The sequence below is a fragment of the Apium graveolens genome, chromosome 6 (assembly GCF_009905375.1).
Source record: "Apium graveolens cultivar Ventura chromosome 6, ASM990537v1, whole genome shotgun sequence".
NCBI classification, from domain to species: domain Eukaryota; kingdom Viridiplantae; phylum Streptophyta; class Magnoliopsida; order Apiales; family Apiaceae; genus Apium; species Apium graveolens.
The window spans coordinates 110,432,444-110,436,340 of record NC_133652.1 but is presented as its reverse complement, the minus strand read 5'-3'; the positions used below and the strand labels follow the sequence as shown (position 1 = coordinate 110,436,340).

The 3,897-nt window shown below is 37.1% G+C and overlaps 1 protein-coding gene across 1 annotated transcript; it reads right to left on the bottom strand.

The window, feature by feature from the left end:
* Positions 1-2,034: 2,034 nt before the first annotated feature.
* On the bottom strand, positions 2,035-2,965 carry LOC141665390 (uncharacterized). Its single transcript, XM_074471377.1, has 2 exons — positions 2,808-2,965; positions 2,035-2,374 (listed from the first exon to the last, which is right to left on the bottom strand). The coding sequence occupies exons 1-2, from the start codon at positions 2,963-2,965 to the stop codon at positions 2,035-2,037; spliced, it is 498 nt and encodes a 165-aa protein (XP_074327478.1).
* Between the last annotated feature and the right edge of the window lie 932 nt (positions 2,966-3,897).

The window sequence follows — 3,897 nt, the reverse complement described above, 5'->3', positions numbered from 1 at the left end:
TATATATACTGAATATTTTGTGACTTGGTCACGTTAAGATATCAGCTTGGTTCATTTCTTCTTGACCAAGACTTTCATGAGTACTATGAGAATGCTCATATATTATTAATTATTATGCATATTATTTCGGTGGGCTTGTTGCTCATCCTTGTTTTCTTCTTTCATCACACAACATCAGATAAACAAGATGAGCAGGACCAAGCTCCCAATTCGTGAGCGGATAGGAAACGTTCCGCAGTTTCCTATAGGCATTGATGTCGCTGTAACTGAGGTAGGAACTACCAATAGGCTAGGCTTTCAACTTTTGATGTACCAGACTTATGTATCTTTATAAATTGTAATAATGGCAAAGAAATGTAAATTCATTCAGAAACCCTTTTAAGGTGTAACGGTTTATAATTGTGGAATAAAAAGACTTGTGTTACTTTTGATATTCATCTCTGAGACTATAACTTGTGGTGTGTGTGTGTGTGTATATTGTGGGGTCACAGTACTCAGTAGTTGGTTGACTGTTAAGATTAAGTATTGATAAAGGAAATGGAACTCGTGACAACCCGAATCCCCGACCCCGGATTTGGGGGTATTACAATGACCTTCAGAAGGAGTTCGATGAGTTCACCACTAAGGTACAATCCATCGAGCATGATATGAGTTCCGAAGCTGGGAAAATTGTTCATCAACAAATCATGAGGACTAGGGTTGACACCATGCTCGAGTATCACAGGGGAGAGTGTAAGTCATGGGATGTGCTCGAGACCGTCAAGATTTACAACAAGGAGTTTCCTTATGATGCCTTCCCATTGGACGAGTTTGATGCCCCAAATGATGATATGGAGATGAAATATCCTAAAAATGACACTCCTGATGAGAAGTAGTTATATTTTGATGTTTTATTTCTATCATGAACTTGCTCTTTATTACGTACCCTATTTTGGTTTTTGTTACAATTGATCCTGTTTCGCTTCTATAGCGGGGGATCGTGGTTTTCTTTATGTTGATTTCCTATTTGAACTTTTGATGTAATGTTAAATTTATCGCTCATGAATTGTACTTCTGTAATCGTCATATTTTGTGCCTTTGCTTGTGCATTTCAAGTGTATTTTGAATCTATCATGTTGTGTAGACTGTAGTTATCATATCTATAAGATGTCATATATGCAACGCTTATTAATTTGTCTATAGGTGTTGAGCGTCGTATAATCATTCTACTTTTAATGTAAGAAATTTCTAATCATGGTTATCACGAGATGAAAGTATCTACGTAAGTCACTTGATAGCGATGAATTACTCACTTACGCAATTTTGTAAAGCTATTTTTTATTTTTTTATCATCGTATATCATAATGATTTACTTTTTGTTTCCGACGTAATTGTAGTTGTCAATTTATTTCATTCGATTCGTCAATATATGTTGGTGCATGTAGTCGTAGAGTGGTTAAGAGGCCTCCATCCCGTGAAACTCACCAAAAATTATTTCATGTATTAGTATATCGTGGATATGTGTAAATATTCTTTGTCATAGCAATAAATTTGATAAAACTTTTATTTCAACTAAGATTGTCGAATGCTTATAGCATTTTAATTTGAAGCATCATGATTATAGTTGGGTGATCAACCCTTATATTTGTGGTTGACATGTTCTGTTCGTCATTTGCTAGTACATACTAACATTATAGAATTAATTCTAAAAAAGTAGACTTACGTAAATAAATCTATAAAGCAAACAGAATTGATAAAAATATCTTGCATAACGATGCAACTTATGATATAAAACGGAAGGAATTAGAAACATAAACCATATGATCAAGTTTCCTCAAACAAATCGTCATATCAAACATAAGCAGACAACGACAATCAACTATGTCCTAGCGACTTATTAATCAAAGATTCCTAAAGAACTAAATTAAAAAGATGAGTTAGAAAACTTTACACATGATATAGCTTCAAGTGTAAAGTGTTCCAGGTTTTTGGTACTTGTGTGTCGTCCAAACTCGACAATCGATAATCCCCACGTCCAATGATTGCGTCAATAATTTAAGGTCTTTCCCAAGTGTCAGTAAATTTTCCTGCCGTCACGTCCACAGTGTTTTGGAACGTCTTCCTTAACACCAATTCACCAACACGGAAAGCTCTCACATGGGCATATTTGCTATATGTGTTGGCCACCCTTTGTTGATAAGAAACCATGTGAATCCTAGCCATCTCTCTAAGTTCGTCCATAGTATCCTGGTCATGTGCCAATTCTATATTGTTCACGACAGTCATCAATAGTTCGTACCTGGCTGTTGGCATCATGATCTCTGTTGGTAAGACATCTTCAGTGGCATAGACTAAGCTATATGGCATCTTTCCCGTTGCCGTCTTAGGAGTCGTCCTGTTCGACCATAGACTAAGTTGTATGATGTTAGTCTTCTTTTAAGATTGTTGAATATGATCTTGTTGCTCAATTCAGCCTGTCCATTGGATTGAGGGTATCTTGGTGTCGACCTAATCAAGTTAATGTTCCAACATTTGCAAAATACTTCTGTCTTGTCACTTATGAATTGCGACCCATTATCACAAACAATTTCAGACAGAACACCAAACATGCAAAGAATATTTCTCATGATAAACGAGATCACTTCTTTTGACGTGACCTGCTTGAATGCTTCTGCCTCAATCCATTTTGAAAAGTAATCTATCATGGCTAGCGTGAACACCTTTTACCCAGATGCAAGTGGCATCTTCCCCACAATGTCCATCCCCCATTTCATGAAAGGCCAAAAAGGAATAGACATGTTAAGGTGCTCAGACGGTTGATGTATAACAGGTCCATGTCTCTGGCAGGCGTCACATCTCCTTGTGTAATCAGAGCATCATGTCTTAGCGTCGGCCAGTAATAACCTAAACGTGGAATCTTTAATGAGAGATTTCTTCCGTTGGTATGATTTCCACACTCTCCTTCATGTGCATCTCTTAATACCATGTCAACCTCATGTTTTCTCAAGCATCTTTAAAGCAGGCCCGTAGAAGATTTCTTGAACAGCTCATCATCTATGACTGCATACCTTGAAGCTTTCATCCTAAGGATCCTAGCTTCATTGTTGTTATTTGGTGTAACACCAAGTTGTAAGTAATCTTTGTATCCTCGAATTCAGTCGTCCATGTCTTCATTGGTATTGTCATCATGTTGATTAAGAGCCAATACTTCTATGTCATGAACCAATCTTTCAACAGAAGGCTTTGTGATATGAATAACTGAAATATTGTTTAAGTCGAGATCCTTAGAAACAGCTCCCAAACCGGCTAATGCATCAGCTTGTACATTATTCTCTCTTGGAACTTGTTGTATGTTAAAAGTGTCAAAGTAATTCGTCAATCTCTTGATGATGTCCAAGTATGTGATCATCTTGGGATCCTTAGCTTCATAGGAACCATTGACATGATTAACAATTAACAATGAATCACAGTTTACATCAATGTTTCTGACCTTCATGTCCTTAGTAGTCATGAGCCCCACGATCAGTGCTTCATACTCAGCTTTATTATTGGTGGCTTTTAAGTCACATCATATTGAATGTGCTATCGTATCCCCCTGTGGTGATTTGAGTACAAGCCCCAATCTCGTTCCAATTATATTCGAAGCTCCATCAGTATATAATGTTCATGGCTTGGTGTCCACCCTTGAAATGACTCGTTGAACCTCCTCCTCAGCTATTGTCATTTGGCTTGGATTGAAATCAGCCACAAAGTTAGCTAGATCTTATGATTTTATAGCGTTCCTTGTATCACATGTGATGTCGTAAGTGCTCAGATGTATGGCCCATTTTTCCATCCTTCCCGTCAGGTCAGGTTTACTCAAGAAAGTTCTCAAGGGAAAATTTTTCATGACATGTATTTTGTGTGATTCAAAATTAT